General features: G+C 41.4%; 1 protein-coding gene across 1 annotated transcript; it reads left to right on the top strand.

Annotated features, from left to right (window-relative positions):
- The first annotated feature begins 12,089 nt into the window (after positions 1-12,089).
- On the top strand, positions 12,090-17,200 carry LOC129780573 (uncharacterized). Its single transcript, XM_055788969.1, has 2 exons — positions 12,090-16,515; positions 16,920-17,200. The coding sequence occupies exons 1-2, from the start codon at positions 12,090-12,092 to the stop codon at positions 17,198-17,200; spliced, it is 4,707 nt and encodes a 1,568-aa protein (XP_055644944.1).
- Positions 17,201-17,727: the final 527 nt, after the last annotated feature.

Here is a 17,727-nt window from a genome sequence, read left to right as displayed (position 1 = left end):
CTTATGGTGCCACACACTTTCTTTTTTCCCATGATAATAAAACAGATTTTTCTCTACAACGAATATTTTCGATGATTTTTGGAACAAAACATTCAGATGCCAAAAACTTTTACTCTTTGTTCGTCAACGCGGTGATCACAATTTCCGGTTTTCCGGTTAACGAAAAAGAAAACACGCGGAACGACTACTCGGATGTAATATCCATAAGATCGTTTATTGACCGATGACCAGGGAGTTTAACAACGCGTCCGTTTCGTATGAGATCTGTATTACAGCTAACTATTGTGTCGATTCTACATTGTGAATAATTTCTTGTGCGAGCGGGAGATGTGGAATGAGAATTTGACAATTTACATGGATAGCGCGGTTTGCTACCACTATCTGTGCCCGTTAGCACCAATTTGCCCATACCATATAGTGTTCTTCAACACTCTTTTGACGTATTTTTTGGTAAATGCTATCTGTATGGCACCATAAGCTATAACAATAACCTTGCCGATATCGCCTTTTATGCCTCACAGTAGAGATGGGCAAAACGGTTCATTTCAGTGAGCGGCTCAGAGCCGTGCGCTCAATGAAAAGAGCCGGCTCATTTGAGCGGCACGACGGCTCATTTCAAGAACTGGTTTATTCGGGTATGTAAAGAACGGAAGACGTAAACAAATAAGGTTCAAAACAATCATCAGTGCAAAGAATAGTAGAAATATTACTTTACTGAAGGTTTTCTCTGACGTATTTCCATCACAATAATCTTCTTTACTTTTTTGACGTGGGACTACGTCTAACCGGAGTATATGGGGGGTAAAATGAAAACCTAAACACAGAATATGCAGGAAAAACTGAAAGATTCCGAATGCTTATAACTCGAATATTTCTTACTGGATCGGAAAGATGTTTGCATCAATTGATAGGGAATATTTCTACACATCTATCGCAATTAATAAAATGTTATTTTTCATTAGATAAACAGTTGAATTACTGCAAAACGTTAAGCGTTATATAAACGTCCTAACTACCTCGTTTTGATTGGCCCGATTAACGGTTTCCCCAACACAGCCATCAAAACCAAGAAGCCTGGGGGAAATCGGCATTGCAAATACATGAAAGTATGGGGACTTTTGTTCTCATGGAAATGTGTTCCCTAACACAGACTTCAAAACCAAGCAGCGTTGGAGAAATCGGCATTGCCAATACATGAAAGTCGGGGGTATTTTTGTTCCGACTGAAATGTGTTTTCCTAAAAGCCCCCGCAGACTGCAGGCTTTTATTGGCCAATAGTATGATCGGGCGACTTAATCAGTACGGAGCGATATGCATATGCGCACACTTCACCAATTTAGTATCGGCCGATAAAATGGGCTGCCCGATTGCATTCAAACTGTTTTGTCGGCAAACTATCGGCCGTCTGTTTAACCGTTTGAATACGGGGGAGCGCGATAGCGCTCCTCTTACGAAAAGTGCGGGGAGCGCGATAGCGCTCTTCTTGTTCTATGTTATTATTTTTGGCTTAGCACCTCTTAAAGTAGGATTTCGTCTTTTGGGGACATTTTTAAAGAGCACTTTACGCGCTTTGTGCAGCAATCCATAATTTTGAATGAAATTGTTTAAATTGTTTAAATAAATATTGTTTAAATATATTATTTAATAAAAATTATGTAGAGGTTAGGGAGTGTATGTTAGTAAATTTTATAAACCTCACTTTTTATGTGTTTTTTCCTATTAATACAACTTTTGTGACCTAATCAGTTATCTAAGATCTTTAGTATTTTTTAAAAAACTCATCCGCAAATTTGCTCCGCACTCAAACGGTTAATCAGTACTGGCTAGCTTTGACCTGCGGCCATTTTTATTGGTCGATAGTTCAATTCGCTCTCAATTTTGGAATTCGACATACGTGCCGTGCGAATCACTGAGAATGGGTAGCACCCAATACTCTCGGATTCTGTTTTAGATTTTCCTTCTCCGTTGTCAAACAATGAATAAACAATATGCGTTCGACGTACGTGTCAAAATCAAAACTGAGTGCCTGAATCTCATCAAATCAAGCAAATTCGCTGTTCGAGAAGTACGTAAACTTCAGAGGGTAATGTAAAATAAAATAATCGTTTGATTTTTCTTCCGTTCACATATTTTGTCCTAGGCATCATACCAATCGTAAAAGAACCTTCATTAAAATTACTTATGACGATTATTATTATTATTCAATCATTTTACTCACAAACCGAATATATTGAATTCGGAAATTGTTTCATTCAATCAAAAATTCAATCAATACAAACAAATGATTGCTAAGCTAAGGTAGTCCCACGTCAACCTTGCGGTTATATCTTAGATATAACCCACCCAATTTTTTTTATTTATAAACATTATCTTTTCAATGTTACCTGATGAAAGTCTATTGCATCTTTTTCTGCAAACTTACCCTGCTTTCGGAAAAACATAATATTTTTAAAAAAATGGTAGAGCCGCGGAGAGATAGATTTCCTTTCATTTCACCAAAGCAACGGGTCGCTTATTCTCAGCAAATGTGGTTCCACTGAATATTCATCTACAATAGATATTGCAGCAGCTTTTGCATCATGTGGGGATCGAAGATTGCCAACCAATGCATCAAACTTCTCTCATACAGATGACCCCGCTTCATCACCATAGATTTGTGGTAGTTTCGTAGGCGTGTATTCTATGGATGTCATTTTTGGCGTCCTTATCAACAACTGGTATGCATAGTTGTACCTTGCTGCTTGAAGCGAGGATCTAGCAGTATCGGTTAGGCTACTAATTCGTCTGACTCAAAATTTGTAATTCGCTTCACCAGCTCCGAAATCAATTCATTACAGAGTTTTTTTGACATAGGACTATGTCTTTGATTTCTATATAGGGGGGTCACTCTACGAAAAATGTAACGATTTATTATGAGTTTTCAAACGCATATTACTCAAAATCGTTATTGCGACATATGTTGTGTGATAGTGTGATTAGACAGGAAATTTATCCACAATTTTATTTGCCTGAAACATGAACAGTGAATATAGTAAAAAAATTAACAATTTGACGATTTAATTGGGTATGTTTTCTACAATGGGGTTTTCAGAAGAAATGTAGTCTGCCATTTTGTAACGGTCGCCATTCTGGATATACGTTTTTCATAAATAACTGTGTTCTACTAGTCAAGTCCTTTCAATTGATACCCATATTGATGGGGTTTTGACAAAATATGTAATCTGTCATTTTATAACGGTCGCCATCTTAGATTTCCATTCTACATAAATAACTGTGTCCTCCTAGTCAAATACTTTTATTAGATACCCATATTGATGGGGTTTCTAAAAAATACATATTTCGCCATTTTGGGATGGCGGCCGTTTTGAATGTCCATTTTGCATAAATAACTGTGTCCTACTAGTAAAGTACTTTCATTAGACACCCATATTGATGGGGGTTTGAAAAAAAGAGACATATTTCGCCATTTTGAGGTGGCGGCCATTTTGGATTTGCATTTTTCATAAACAACTGAGTTCTATTAGTCAAACCCCTCTCATTTGATATTTGATATGAGTTTTTGACAAAATATGTACAAGGAAACTTCGATATAACGTACAATTCGATACAACGTACAATTTTAAAAGTAAAATGTGCGTTATATCGAAGTTACCCTGTAGTCTGTCATTTTATAACGGCCGCCATCTTGGATTTCCATTTTACATAAATAACTGTGTCCTACTAGTCCAGTACTTTCATTAGATATCCATATTGATAAGGTTTTTAAAAAATACATATTTCGCCATTTTGAGGTGGCGGTCATTTTGCATTTGCATTTTTCATAAATAACTGTGTCCAACTAATCAAGTCCTTTCATTAGATACGCATATTGATAGGGTTTTCATATTTCGCCATTTTGGGGTGGCGGCCATTTTGGATTTGCATTTTTCATAAACTGAGTTATATTAGTCAAACTCCTCTCATTTGATACCCATATTGATGGGGTTTTAACAAAATATGTAGTCTGTCATTTTATAACGGCCGCCATCTTGGATTTACATTTTACATAAATAACTGTGCTCTACAAGTCAAGATTTACATTTTACATAAATAACTGTGCTCTACAAGTACGATCCACGGTTCTTTACCAATAAGCCGATTCTTAAAAGAAACACGGTTCTTTTATGAACCGCAGTTCTTTGTTGAACCGTGGTTCTCGAATGAACGGCTCTTGAATGAACCGCGGTTCAAAAAAGAGTCACAGCTCATAAAAGAACCATGATTCATTTAAGAGCCGTTAATTTGAGAGCCGCGGCTCATTTTTAAAGAACCGTATATCGTTCGCTCTTTCTGACGAACCGGCTCAAATGACGTAAAGTGTATTCGAGAATTAGGCCCACTGTGTGAAATCATACTCACTACGAGCCACTGGATCACCGAGAGCGAAAATCTGGTCAAGCGAACGGACTTCAAGTTTTAAATGGAACGATGCGTGGTGATGGTCAATTTTGAAAATTGCAGTTCAAACAGCTCAATGCCGCCTGTATCACTAATGAGTACCAGGTCATGTAGCTTGCCATTTACATTGACCAGATAGTTGATTCGCTTGAGATCAGCGGGCAAAAAGGACTCATTGGACACTTGCATTTTCGAGAGCAACGTCTACGTTACTCTATCCGGAACCCCATAAGGGAATCTTACAAATTGAAAGGCTTTGCAAGATACGTACGATAAGTAGTCCTCAAGTATACGATCGACGTGTCCGGTCTAGAGTTCTTTTCCCTTAGGTCTTAGGTCGTTCCCTCTTCGCACTCTCGATTTGGGAGCCACAACCATAACATCTATTGCATGTTGAATTAATGTGACTGATAGTTACTATATATCAATTAAGTATAGTGTCCAGCATTCTACCTTTCTGTTGATAAAAAAAAAATCCGAAAAACCAGAACAAATATTTGTGTTTTACAAACCCTCGTCCATAATAAAAAGCACATTCAGAGAATGATTTAAAAATCTGGACCGTTCAAAGTAAACGATGAAATTTCTTATATTATGCACAAAAGTGTCCGCAATTCAAATCATGAATAAAAAAGTGTCCGGATTTCGAATCACGGCACAATGAAGAAATTTACATATTTAGAATAAACTTTGTGAAACTCTGTGTTTCATAACTTCATGAAAGCCTCCTAATTCTATAGGAACGATAATTTTCTAGTTTTTTAGTAGTTGAAGTAATCATCGTAAGCGCTTCAGTGTCCGAATTTCGGTGCTTTACGATACTCACGGCATCTTGTACTTATGTTGCTTTTGCCATTTATCATTCTGTTAACAAAATGGTCACGAAGCGAGAAGAACACCTATCGAAACTGAAAACATCCCATTGTTGATCACTTGCGTTGACGACATTAAGCTTAATTTTACAGGTTTGTGTACTGTCAAAGATAATAATGGATTTGAAGGGAAATTAGCACATTTTCAAAATAAAAATCGTAAATGAAAATTAAATTATTCATATCAAATTGATATTCTTTGTAAATTTTATTTTGCAGGTGGGAAAAAATTTCATACGAAAATTGTGTCTGAAGATAATATAATATGATAATGTTAAGTTTTAAAAGGAATATCGAAAAAAAAATATGGAAAATATATTAAGTAATGTCTTATCCAGATGTCAACACCGTTCTGGCGTTTAATTAAGTCATGATGGAGGATGATACATACCTCTGTGCGAATTTCATTCAGCTTCCAGGACAAGGCAGTGTTGGAAAAAATCATCTTCGCTAAGATCAAATGCATAGATTTTCGGGCTAGGTTGCATCGAAAACCTATATATTCCAAACGAAAATATAAATGACAGATCCAGGCAACCATTGAATATGAGCAAATGAACTTTTGTCCATCAATATGTTTTGATGTTTATTTTTTCCACCCAGTGTCATTTTCATCTTGATTATCGGAAACGTCAGAACTGAATTTAATTTCAGCCAAATGAATATCAGCTGTTGTTAACTTCTAACCTGAGGCTGCTGTGTGCGGTTGGGTTTTGCAGTTGCCGGATGCCGTAATCGGAAATACCTTATGAAACTCCCGATGTCGCAAATGACTTGACGGTAGCTAAAACCACTCGTTGTATCCATTCTGCATATGCCGTTGCTACCGTCTCGCCAAATAAAATTTATTTTTAACTTAAATTCACTGCTAGAACGAATATCGTTTCGGATGTGATGAATATCAATACGTTGCTTTTGATATCCAAGGTATAAATAACAGCGAAGTTATGAACCCCACTCAAAGTCGCATTCATTCATTATAGCAAATTTGCTCATGCAACAGCGATATGAACAAAATGAACTCGTTTGTTATTGTCATCAATATAATGAGGGCAGTGTGTTTCAAGCTGAAAAAAAGTCGTTTACACTGGAACAAAATCACATTCGTTTCTCGTGAATATTTGTTGATATTCTAAGACACTGCTACAAGGCCTTCCGGTAAAAAAAGTACAAGTTTAGTAAGTTTAGGCAGAAAAAGATGTCAAAGATTTTGAAGCAGTACTAGACTTTGTAAGCGAATCAACCCTGTGGGTTGAAAAGCGAAATTTTAGTGGGAACTGACACGGTCAACTAAAAATGTCCCGTGCTTTTTGTCCAAACTCTGCTTCCTGTCACTACAAAAAAAGATTTTAATGATATCAAAACACATCGCCAAGGTACTCTGTACTATCCATGTAAATTGTGATTCTACAATGAATAGTTTATCTACGTTATAATGCAGTTTGTGACCACAGAAAGAGTCCTGTGGACAGCAAGGATACTCTTTTTTATCCAAATATATTTTTGTTCTACATATTAACCTTCGTTCTTCAACTGAAACCAATCTAATACATATTATATACACACTTCTTCTTTTAAAAACCGGTCCTAATCCTATTACGCAAGTTTTTCGAAAGCACCAAACATATGTGCAGCTTCTCGGCCATTTTTTCCATCTGTTGGTATAACGTTTGCGCTCCCACCTTTTCCATACGTTTGTCACTAGAGAAACAGTATAATTTTTTTTGTCGCGGTCCATTTTCTGGTGCAGAAACAATCCAGCTGTTTCAAAATGAAATCCCTTCTGCCGGCGTTTCTGTATCAACAGTCTATGTACGCCGTGCGGAATCCTCCCTTGAAAGACATTTTTGCGCTTTCCACAGACTTACGTGGTGACAAATGAGGCATAATGCACTGTGTAAGCTTTAAAAATGTCCCATTTTGGTCGTTGCGTCAACCGGATACTCTCCTCACTCTCGGGGCTGTTGGCACTCTTGGGCGAACGCGCGGTCGAAACACATGCGATATGGTCCTTCCTCGCTTTCTGTCCCACCACCAGATTTAGATTCTTTTTGATGACAGCGCTGGAGCTCAAATCCCACAACGAAATACGATGACAGACATTGTCCACCTGTCGGGGTATTTGCAAAGTACGTGGTTTCTGCTCCAGGCTGAGGTTGAATGGAACCAACTATAATCTCGAATTTCAACGGAAGCTAGTTTTCCGCCCTATATCTAGATTTAGTGGTTCATTCGATCCGATTCTGGATGAAGGTTGATTTTGCTGTTAACTTCAACTAATTTCAACTAATCCACCAGAGAGAACTCGATATTATTCATTACACCAAGTCGGGCGACGAAAGGAATAACTTGCTGGAGCGCTGTTAATTAGCACATAACTTTCAACGTAAATATTTATGTTTGTCATAATTTTCACATTGCAATTAAAGCCGTTTACATAGCTTCGGCGCGGATGCGTACATAGTGCATTTTGTGTGGACCGTCATTAAAATTGAAATAACTTCATGTCGGATACAAATTATCAGTTTGTATCATCTGTTGCATGTTGGGGAGTAATGGAAATATCTTTTTGACGAATGCAGGTCGAATTGTAATGATTTCGATGAATAATTCCAATTCTCGGTAAAAGCAAACATGGGAGCGCCGGTTGAATTTGAACCCTAATGATTGAAAAATAATATGAAATTTTAAATTCCGATTTATTTATCTATCTGACGAAATAGGATAAGATTTCACATCTCTTTAATTGTTACATAGCATAAAACAAAAATAAAATAAATTTAATGCTTTAATTGTACTACAAAAAATCAATGAAGGTGAGCTCAAATTTTCAAAGCGCGATTCGATCATAGATTGTTTGGCTTGGAATTCCAAAGGCAAACACCTCTTACCTCATTGCTGATTTTTCAGGATTTCCCAGATTTTTTGGTTCGTTCCCTGATATCCTGACAATTCAATCCTCAATTTTGCCTGATTTCATTGAAATGATCCTGATTCCCTCTGATTGTTGTACTTTTTACTCCATCAGAATAAAAATTATCCGTAATAAATATACTTGGAAACCTGCCAAAGATATCCTGGCTGGAAATGAAAACTGTCCTAACTCTCCGGTCCGCACTTGTATAATGTTTATTCTTTTTTCCGTTTATTATCTGTCTATTCCGAGGCGATTCGCGTTGTCGACATAGATTATAGCTTGAAATTGGCGTTAATCAAAGATTCTCCATCAAATGAGCATTCCCATAAGCAGTATCAAAACGTTATAATTTGAATGAAAACAATATTAACCTGATGTTTTTCAAATGTTTAAAAATTCTCTGCTGTTGTGTTGAACAGTAAACACGTGTTCTCATTTGCTCTTGTGAAGAAAGAGTAAAAGTGAAAGTAGAAGTGTTAGTTCTCTCGCGCAAGTTCTCTGGCGCAAGTGGTAGAAACAAAGCGAAGCGCTCCCGATCTACAAATGTCGCCGAACAATCAAGCGAATCCCCTGATCCGTCGGCCAAGAAGCTGCTGGCGAACAATCGATATGCTGTTCTCGAGAATGGTGTGGAACCTAAATTAGAAAAAAGGAGAAACTGCCGCTGTTCTATGTGAAAGGCTTCCCGGAGGGGCTTCATGCTCGAATTGCCTTTTTCATCGAGAAGGGTTTGAGGTGCACCATCCACCGTAGTACGGAGGGAAGTTGATGGTCCCTGCCATGAGTCACTACAAGGCCGTGCTGGAGATACTGAAACAGCGGAACTGTGAGTATTTCTCTCACGACTCCGCGGTCTCCACGATATGGACTCTAACGAATTATCGGCTGAACTCGAGAAAAACGGAATCAAGCCAGTTCAAATTTATAAAATGAAGCGGAACGATCAGACCCGGAGGTACCGTGACCAACTTTATCTCGTCCATTTCGCCAAGAACTCGTCATGCCTGAAGGACCTCCAGAATATCCGGGAGCTGTTCCATATCGTGGTTGTGTGGGATCGCTACAGACCGGTCCACAGAGACGTTACCCAATGCACGAATTGTTTCATGTTTGGGCATGGCACACGAAACTGCCACATGGCATCCCGCTGCGTTAACTGCGGCAAAACCCACGACGCTGCTGCATGTGAACATATGGAAGACGGTGTCCCTGTCTGCGCGAACTGCGGAGCTGGTCACAATCCCACCAGCAGTGCGTGTTCGAAGAGGGCAGAGTACATTGAGATCCGAAAGCGTGCCTCCGTCTACAACCAACCAGGACGAAAGCGCAACCCACGTCCACCAGCAGTCAACTGTTACGACAACCGTCACCACGTCGTCACTGAGTAATGATGTGATCGGGTGATCCCTCGACGTAACCAAATCGAAAGTCTGAGTGTCAAATAAATTCTATTATTCATTCTGAATTGTGTTAGGAACCACGTTAGAAGCATACGATTAACGCACACGATTTAATATAATTAATCTTTGCATATTTTTCTATAAAGGTAAAGCGTTAAATAATTTGTATTAATAGTTCTATAAAAATTTAATGTAGCATTCATCAATAGCACGTATAAACAATAATTATTGAATTAGATAAGTGGATAATTCATCCATTATTTTCCTACTGGAATGTAAGTAATTACATATCTAAATAACCTTTGTAAAACCTAATTGGAATAAAAATTGCAGCTTTGAAGCTGTAAGTAACAGCTATTAAAATTTCGGTGTTTGGTTACCGCTACATTAACTTCAAAGATTCCATCGATTTCGCTACGAGAACAGTTTTCTCGGAATACGATGGAAGTAGCAAAGGATTCTACAACGGACGTCCACCAGAATCCACCCGAAGGCACAGAGAATTGCGCTTTGTGCGATCGTCCCAATTCGTACGACAACCTAGTGCAGTGTGACCGTTGTGATCGGTTCGTGCACTACAGCTGCGCAGGGGTCAACGATTCTATAGCTAACCTCGATCGGAGTTTTGTGTGTAAGCAGTGCACAGAGAGGGATGAACGGACGTCCAACAGATCCAGAAGATCCAGCCAGGGATCTCGTAGTAGCCGAAGTTCGGCCCAGTTGGCATTGAATTTGAGGAAACTGGAAGAAGAAAATCAACTACGACTGAAAAGAATCGATGAAGATGAGCGAATCAGAAAGATGAGATTGGAAGCAGAGGGAACGTTAATTCGTCAAAAGTTCGATCTACTTCAAGCGGATCTTGATTGAGATGTAGTTCGGGAAAACACTGAGTCGTGAGTTAGAAAAGGTCAGACTGAAGGAGCAATCAGTAATGCTGCCGCGTCGTCCAGTAATCACCCACAATGGTGTCCACCGAACAATGATGAAGCAACTATTCAGCCGTCAAACCCTTCTGCCCTAGGACAGTTAGTAGAACTAAACGTTCCAGTACAAGGACCTTCGGTGTCCAACAAAACAAGTACTCCTAAAGACGTTTCGACAAGAACCAGCATTATACACAAGCCAACGTCGGGGTCGGTTCCCAACACCATTTCGATCGTTTCGACCGGCCAGACAGCACCAGTATCCAGCGTAATTGTTGCCGTTCCAATGAGCAATGTGACCACTTCGGTACAAGTACAGCCTCCGAAGCCGATTTCAAATAGTGCAGTGACCTTTTCTTCGACACAAGGGCAGTATGCAGTTACGAATCTCGAACCTGTTACGGCAGCTATGCCATTTTATCAACAGCCGTCAGTCCCGTTCAGCAGTGGCGAAACATCAACGTCAGTACACTTTCCGAGTATGAAACACACTAATCGTGAAACATGTATTAGGCCCGTGACAACAGTGCCCACAATAAATACGACATATCACGTTCCTCCGTCTAGTGTTTCATTGGTTCCACAGCCAATGCCAATTCAACAGCCGTCTGGTTATCATTATTCGTCAGTTCATGACATGATGCCGTTAGAACCACGACCAGAGTATAGTCAGACGAAACAGATTAACCCTACAACAGTAACGTCAAATCCGAACCAACCATCTAGGTTCACATCGTACCGCCCACCTCACGCATTTCGTTCGCTGATACCAGAGCCATCGTTACAAATACCGCGCAGTTTTCCAACAGTCAGCTCATCCACTGAAACAATTCCGACAATTTTCGATACAATTCCTCACACGTCACTTACTCAATCACATATGTCAGGTCGTCCTCCATTAGAATTCGGACAAACTTACGGAGGAATATACACAAACGTACCACGTGTGTCAGTTCCATATGGGTCGGGGCAAAGCAACCCTATTGGCAATGTAGGGCCAAATGCAGTACAAGTAGCGGCTCGTCAAGTTATACCAAGAGAATTACCAGTTTTCTCAGGAGATCCCCAAGACTGGCCCATTTTTCACAGTGCATTTCGAAATTCCACTCAAGTATGCGGATACAGTGATGCCGAAAACTTGGCTCGTCTGCAGCGGTGTTTACGAGGGCACGCCTTGGAGGCTGTGCGGAGCCGACTTTTAATTCCGGAATCAGTTCCCCATGTAATGACCACTTTACAGCGATTGTATGGACGACCGGAAGTGATAATTAATGCTTTGCTTAAGCAACTACGCAATGTGCCAGCGCCAAGGGCGGATGATTTGAAAACGTTGATCAGATATGGTATGGCTGTACAAAATTTGGTCGAGCATATGATTGTTGCGGAACAACAACATCATTTGTCGAATCCCATGCTGCTCTACGAGTTGGTGGAAAGATTGCCGCCTAATTTTAAGCTTGAATGGGCGAACTATAAGCGAACAAGGTTATAAGTGAACCTGGTCATTTTCGCTGAGTTTATGACAGACTTGGTAGCGATGGCAAGCGATATGACGATGTATGTTGATCCAATGAATGCAACATCTACCAAGCTGGATAAGAATAAACGTGATAAACATCCGAGGGAAAAGTTATTCGTTCACCATACGGAAACAAGTGCGAACCAGACTGGCAAAGTAAAAGAAACTTTGTCGACAGAATTTATACCAGTGAAAACCTGCACTTATTGTAATCAAGCTGGACACCTCATTATGGATTGCTATGCGTTTAAACGATTGAATGTTGAAGATCGATGGAAAGCAGTCCGCGAGAAAGGGTTATGTCGCATCTGCTTGGTGCCACACAAATCATGGCCGTGTCGCTCTAAAAGAGAATGTGATTTCGAGAGCTGCCGTCTACGCCACAACTCACTGTTACACTCTACAACTCCAGGGAATAGTAAACCTGGTTCTTCAAAATCATCAGACAATATAAGTAACATCGCGCACCAAAATCACCATTTCATGAAAGTATGTTCTCTGCTGCGTTATATACCGATTACACTCTACGCAAATGGTATAGAGGCGAGACTGTTCGCTTTTCTTGATGACGGATCGACGTCGACTATAATTGAAGCTGAGGTGGCTGAACAACTTGGAGTGGTAGGACCAGAAGAACCACTTCATCTCTGCTGGACAGGTGATGTGATGAGAGTCGAAGAGAAGTCACAACGCATCCAGTTGAATATTTCCGGAACTTATATGAAAAAGCAGTACCCTTTGACTAACGTACGAACGGTGAAGCACCTCAAGCTTCCAAGCCAGACGTTGAATATTGACGAAATATGTAACACACACCCATACCTCAAAGATTTGCCTATAACAAGCTACTTCGATGTTAGACCAAAAATTATTATTGGGGTCGATAACGCGACATTAATTAGTACACTGAAGCTAAGGGAAGGAAGTAAGGAAGGTCTCATAGCCTCTAAAACCCGACTTGGTTGGAGCATCTACGGTCGACATTCGGGATCGGAAGATTCAGTACACCTTCATCTACACTCAGTACAAGAAACACGAGTCCCTGACAATGCAACGTTGCACGATCTCATGAGGCAGTTCTTCAACATAGAAGAGTCCTGTGTCACTACGAAACCTGAATCAGAAAAAAACAAGCGAGCAACAGAAATTCTCGAACGAACAACTGTTCGCGTTCCAACTGGCTATGAAGTCGGTCTACTCTGGAATCAGGATGAGTACAAACTACCCAACACGTATCCGCTTGCGCTTCGTCGTCTGAAGTGCTTGGAAAAGCGATTATTGCGAAATCCCCACTTGTATGCCAAGGTACGAGAAATAATAGAAAACTACGTCGAGAAAGGCTACACTCATCGTGTATCGAAATTGGAATTGGAGTTAACAGACGATCGGAAAACCTGGTACTTGCCACTTGGAGTGGTACAAAATCCCAAAAAACCGAACAAGGTGCGCTTAATTTGGGATGCGGCAGCAGTTGTGGAAGGTTTGAGTTTTAATGACCTTGTGCTGAAAGGTCCAGATATGATGGCTTCGCTCATCGCCGTTCTAATGAAGTTTCGCGAGAGAAATGTAGCGATCGGTGGAGATTTGCGTGAAATGTTTCACCAAATTATGATTCGTGCAGAAGATAGACAGTTCCTGCGTTTTTTATGGAGAGATCACCCGGAAGATTCGCCGCAAGTGTTTGTAATGGACGTGGCCATTTTCGGTGCATCCTGTTCTCCATGTATAGCACAGTTCGTGAAGAACAAAAATGCGGAGGAGTTTCCACGAGGAGCCAAGGCAGTCATCGACAACCACTATGTCGATGACTATCTCGACAGTGTGGATACGGCGGAAGAGGCGGTAGAGTTGATGAAGCAGGTGAAATACATTCACGCTAACGGAGGATTTGAGATTCGGCAGTTCATCTCGAATTCCCAAGAGGTCTTGCTAAGTCTCGGAGTGCAGCAAGAAATCGAGAACAAAAGCATGAATTTGGATTCGCAATCTGAACGAGTCTTGGGAATGTATTGGGTTCCCGCGCAGGACATATTCACCTTCATTTCTCCTTCAGAAGTGAAGGTATCATCGGCAGAATCATCGATTCTCACCAAAAGACAGGTTTTGAAGATTATAATGAGTGTCTTTGACCCATTAGGTTTGATAGCGCATTTTATTATACATGGAAAAATCCTAATGCAACATATCTGGCGCGCTGGAACAAACTGGGATGAACAAATTCCCGATCACTTGCAAGACAGCTGGAATAACTGGCAAGAGTATCTCAAACGTTTAAATGAGATCAAGATCACTCGATGTCTGTTAGGTTGCACACGTTCAGATCAGTCAAGGACGTCGGAACTGCATGCCTTTGTGGATGCAAGTCGGCAGGCCTATGCTTGTGCAATCTACCTGCGAACCCGCGGGGAATCCGGTGTTGAATGCTCTCTCATCATTGCGAAAAGTAAAGTAGCACCGTTGAAACCAGTTTCGATACCCAGGTTGGAGCTTCAGGCTGCACTAATCGGAGCACGCTTGATGGAAAACGTGTGTCAGAGTCTGACGCTTCCCTATTCACGACGGATATTCTGGTCAGATTCCTCCACGGTGCTCTCATGGCTAAATTCGGATGCCTTCCGTTATCATCAATATGTAGCATTCCGTGTGGGTGAAATTCTGTCCACAACAAGAGTTGATGAGTGGAGATATGTTCCCTCAAAGTTAAATGTCGCGGATGACGCCACCAAATGGCAGGCTGGTCCGGACCTTAGCACCGAAAGTCGATGGTTAAACGGTCCAACTATTCTTCGCCATTCAGAATCACGATGGCCGTTACAACCAGAACGTCAGGAGACCTTGGAAGAGCAAGTTAAGCAGTTATTCCTTCATCAGCAATTAGTACACGACACGCTTATAGAAGTAACCCGTTTCTCTAGTTGGAGCCGGCTACATCGAACAGTTGCATTCGTGTGCAGAGCAAGGACACTGTTCATGAAAAAAGGTGGATCAGATGAAATCCGAGGATGGCTTTCTTCGGAAGAACTTGTTGAAGCCGAAAATGTATTATGGCGGCAAACGCAGCAAGAAATATTTCATCGAGAATATCAACTGCTGAATGTACGGATGGATGAAAACGATCAGGTCAGGCCGTTGGTGGATAGAACAAGTCCACTATATAAACTATCTCCATTCATCGATCAATCAGGGGTTATTCGAATGGGCAGTCGTATTGGGGCTGCCCCATTCTCCCCATACGAAGCTAAGTACCCCATAATTTTACCGAAACAACATCCGATAACCTTCCTTCTTACTGACAGCTATCACCGACGTTTACTTCATGCCAACAACGAGACGGTTTTCAACGATATGAGGCAAAGGTTCTACGTTCCTGCTTTGCGACGACTGGTAAGAAAAGTAGCATCCGAATGTCAGTGGTGCAAAAACACCAAAGCAGCTCCTCGAACTCCCCGGATGGCACCGTTACCAAGAGCACGATTAATACCCTTCGTAAAACCGTTCTCCTACGTTGGTATTGACTACTTCGGGCCGATGTTAGTCAAAATCGGAAGAAGCCAAGTCAAACGTTGGGTGGCTATATTCACCTGCCTGAACATTCGAGCGGTCCATATGGAAGTCGTCCATAGTCTATCGACGCAGTCGTGTATAATGGCTTTTCGGCGGTTCGTGGCACGTCGCGGAGCACCTCTCGAAGTGTACAGCGATAACGGCACCTGTTTTATCGGGGCAAATCGCCAATTGAGGATGGAGATAAAAAAGGCAAACGAAACCTGCGCTTCTACATTCACAAACGCACGCACAAAATGTATTTTCAATCCACCCGCAGCTCCACACATGGGTGGACTGTGGGAACGGATGGTGCGATCCGTAAAAACGGCCATGATTGCTATCGGAAATGGACAGCGACATCCGAATGAAGAAGTCTTTGAAACCGTCGTTCTTGAAGCTGAATCGGTTATCAACTCACGTCCTCTAACCTACATCGCTCTTGATTCGGCGGATCAGGAGGCGCTCACGCCCAGTCATTTTTTGTTGTATGGAACACAGGGGGTGAACCAACCAGCAGTACAACCATCAGACTATCGTTGTGCATTGAGAGATAGCTGGAAGTTAGCACAGTGGATGATCGACGAATTCTGGCGCCGTTGGACAAAAGAGTACCTTCCGGTCATAGCCAGAAGATCTAAGTGGTTTGAGCCAGTGAAGCCACTCCAGGTAGGGGATGTTGTAATCGTGGTAGATGAAACGACGCGGAACCAATGGTTGAAAGGAAGGATCACAGAGGTATTCGTAGCTCCTGATGGACAAGTCAGGAAAGCTAGAGTTCTAACGGCGAAGGGAATCATCTTGCGACCAGCTGTGAAGATAGCAGTATTGGACGTCTTCGGAACTCCCGGACCACACGGGTCGGGGAATGTTACGACAACCGTCACCACGTCGTCACTGAGTAATGGTGTGATCGGGTGATCCCTCGACGTAACCAAATCGGAAGTCTGAGTGTCAAATAAATTCTATTATTCATTCTGAATTGTGTTAGGAACCACGTTAGAAGCATACGATTAACGCACACGATTTAATATAATTAATCTTTGCATATTTTTCTATAAAGGTAATGCGTTAAATAATTTGTATTAATAGTTCTATAAAAATTTAATGTAGCATTCATCAATAGCACGTATAAACAATAATTATTGAATTAGATAAGTGGATAATTCATCCATTATTTTCCCACTGGAATGTAAGTAATTACATATCTAAGTAACCTTTGTAAAACCTAATTGGAATAAAAATTGCAGCTTTGAAGCTGTAAGTAACAGCTATTAAAATTTCGGTGTTTGGTTACCGCTACAGTCAACGATGTGCAATTTCCCGCGCTTCAACAACGCCGTGCAGCTCCAAATCTGCCCCCTCTTCCACTCAACAATGTACGAAACCGTGGTGAGCCTGCCGACCTCCCCGCAAGCAACCAAGTGATCCTTAGCGGCTCTTCAGTGCAGCATCGGTTCATGGACGCAGCGTCGCAGCAGAATCAATCCCCTCTCCCGGGTCTGTCCTACTCACGTGTAACATCCGGCACGACCGCCGAGGGCGCACCTTTGAATGATAAGGAGAAGCAGAGTACACCGTTCTAAGCCCAGATGGTCCCACCCGTTTGAGCCGATCCGGTATCCACGCTACCATCGACATATTTATCACAAACACGACAAATATCTCGGAGCCTGTCGTCTACCAAGAGCTCAGCTCTGATCACTATCGGATCACTATCGAGACGCAACTACCACCGCGTCGACTGGTCACAGTTCCAGTAGTGTTTCGACACCGATATCGACTATGACATTGCCCCATCTGCCTCTTGTCATCAATCTCAAATCTGTTTGAAAAACTGGTTCTTAGTAGTTTACTAGAGTTTGCAATTCAGAATAACATCTTCCTCCGGGAGCAGTTTGGGTTCGGGAAAGGTCACTCCACTATCAGCCAGCTTACGCGTATCATTAGGCGGAACAAGTCCATGTCCAAAACATCTACCATGGCATTGTTGGACGTCGAAAAGGCGTTCGACAATGTCTGGCACAATGGTCTTGTGTTCAAGCTACGACGTTTCAACTTCCCGATCTTCCTTATCAAGTTCATCGGGAACTATCTCTCGGACAGGACTTTC

This window comes from Toxorhynchites rutilus, chromosome 1 (genome assembly GCF_029784135.1).
Source record: "Toxorhynchites rutilus septentrionalis strain SRP chromosome 1, ASM2978413v1, whole genome shotgun sequence".
Lineage (NCBI taxonomy): Eukaryota > Metazoa > Arthropoda > Insecta > Diptera > Culicidae > Toxorhynchites > Toxorhynchites rutilus.
This window is presented reverse-complemented; position numbering and strand designations above follow the sequence as displayed.

What these genes read in the sequence shown, in the direction of transcription:
- LOC129780573 (XM_055788969.1), top strand. Translation starts at nt 12,090, where the DNA reads ATGGCAAGCGATATGACGATGTATGTTGATCCAATGAATGCAACATCT. An exon ending in CGTCACCACGTCGTCACTGA is followed by an intron (nt 16,516 to 16,919) that starts GTAATGGTGTGA and finishes TTACCGCTACAG; the next exon opens with TCAACGATGTGCAATTTCCC.